We start from the raw sequence: 1,404 nt of genomic DNA, 5'->3' as shown, positions 1-1,404 counted from the left end.
CAATTCATTAAAATAGTTAAAACGATTAAATAATTAATCAAAAAAATTAAAATTAAAAAATCAAGTCAAGGCTTTTTTATTTTATTTATTTGCTTTTATGATGGGCAGGCTCATAGGCTAGATTGTCGCAGCCAGATAATCAAATTAAAATAATGGCAGTCACACTAGTATTTATTTCCAGTAGCTTTCATATTGGCAAAATATCCGAGAGTCAAGGTTTCTTCTATCAAATATTTCTCTCATCCATATTCTACTTACCTGGGATGAATAACTAACAAATGAATTTTAGGATGGAATCTTCATGGATGGAAGACGAAGATCAAGATTTCTGCAATACTATTGATGGGGTATTCAAATCCTCATGGGAAACTAGTTGTTCATCCAGCAAAAATAACAGTGGTGAATGCTCCATTTTTTTTACTACTAGCATTCAACAAGAGCCTGCTGAAAAGGAGAAGCACTACATAGGTGTTCGAAAGCGGCCATGGGGAAAATATGCGGCTGAAATAAGGGATTCCACAAGAAACGGAATGAGGGTTTGGCTTGGAACTTTTGCTACTGCAGAGGAAGCTGCTTTAGCATATGACCAAGCTGCCCTTTCGGTGCGAGGCCCAACCACCGCCCTCAATTTCCCCATCGAGAAAGTTCAGGAATCATTAAGGAATATGGTCATCTGCAGTTACCAAGATGGCTCATCGCCAGTTGAAGCCCTGAAAGAGGCGCACAGGATGAAAAGTACTGCATCAAAACGTAGAGGAAAAGGGAAACAAGTTAAGCAAGAAGATGTTTTGGTGTTTGAGGACTTGGGATCTGATCTGTTAGATGAGCTATTATCTGAAACTAATAATTCCAGAAGTAAGTGAAATGGAGTTTGCATATCCCCACCTTCGCTTTTCTAGTTTGAACATCTTTTTTTTTCTGTTCCTCTTCGATTATTAGTGCCTTGCCAGCCTATATATCCAATAATATCTTTTGCCTTCTACTAGCAGCAATTTCTGGAACCCTAAACTCATTCACAGCGAAGAGTGAAAAGGGGGAAAATTGTGTATGTGGCAACCAATGACACTGATGTATAATGTATCCCGTTGTTTATATTGAAGACAAGATATATTTATGTTCTCGTGAAGTGAATTATATTTAGAAACTGATCAAGGATTTCCTTCAGAAAGAAAAGACCATTGAACCTTTATCTTTGGCATTCTTAACCTTCATAATAAGTTTACCCTCAAAAAGAGTTAAACTTGGCGATTCTATAAAGATAGTTTCGTAGTCATTTGTACCCTAATTGTTTGTTTTCACCATTGCCTTTTGATGCTGGATTTTTTGTGCTGATAATCATGGTTTATGTTCCAAATAGCTGGTACTTGATCAATTTGTGAATATTACATGTCCATGCTCTACCAT

The 1,404-nt window shown here is 36.8% G+C and overlaps 1 protein-coding gene across 1 annotated transcript; it reads left to right on the top strand.

The window, feature by feature from the left end:
- Positions 1-290: 290 nt before the first annotated feature.
- On the top strand, positions 291-863 carry LOC113776711 (ethylene-responsive transcription factor 1B-like). Its single transcript, XM_027321776.1, has one exon. The coding sequence runs from the start codon at positions 291-293 to the stop codon at positions 861-863; it is 573 nt and encodes a 190-aa protein (XP_027177577.1).
- The last annotated feature ends 541 nt before the right edge of the window (positions 864-1,404 follow it).

The sequence above is a fragment of the Coffea eugenioides genome, chromosome 7 (genome assembly GCF_003713205.1).
Source record: "Coffea eugenioides isolate CCC68of chromosome 7, Ceug_1.0, whole genome shotgun sequence".
Taxonomy (NCBI): domain Eukaryota; kingdom Viridiplantae; phylum Streptophyta; class Magnoliopsida; order Gentianales; family Rubiaceae; genus Coffea; species Coffea eugenioides.
This window is presented reverse-complemented; position numbering and strand designations above follow the sequence as displayed.

What these genes read in the sequence shown, in the direction of transcription:
- LOC113776711 (XM_027321776.1), top strand. Translation starts at nt 291, where the DNA reads ATGGAATCTTCATGGATGGAAGACGAAGATCAAGATTTCTGCAATACT.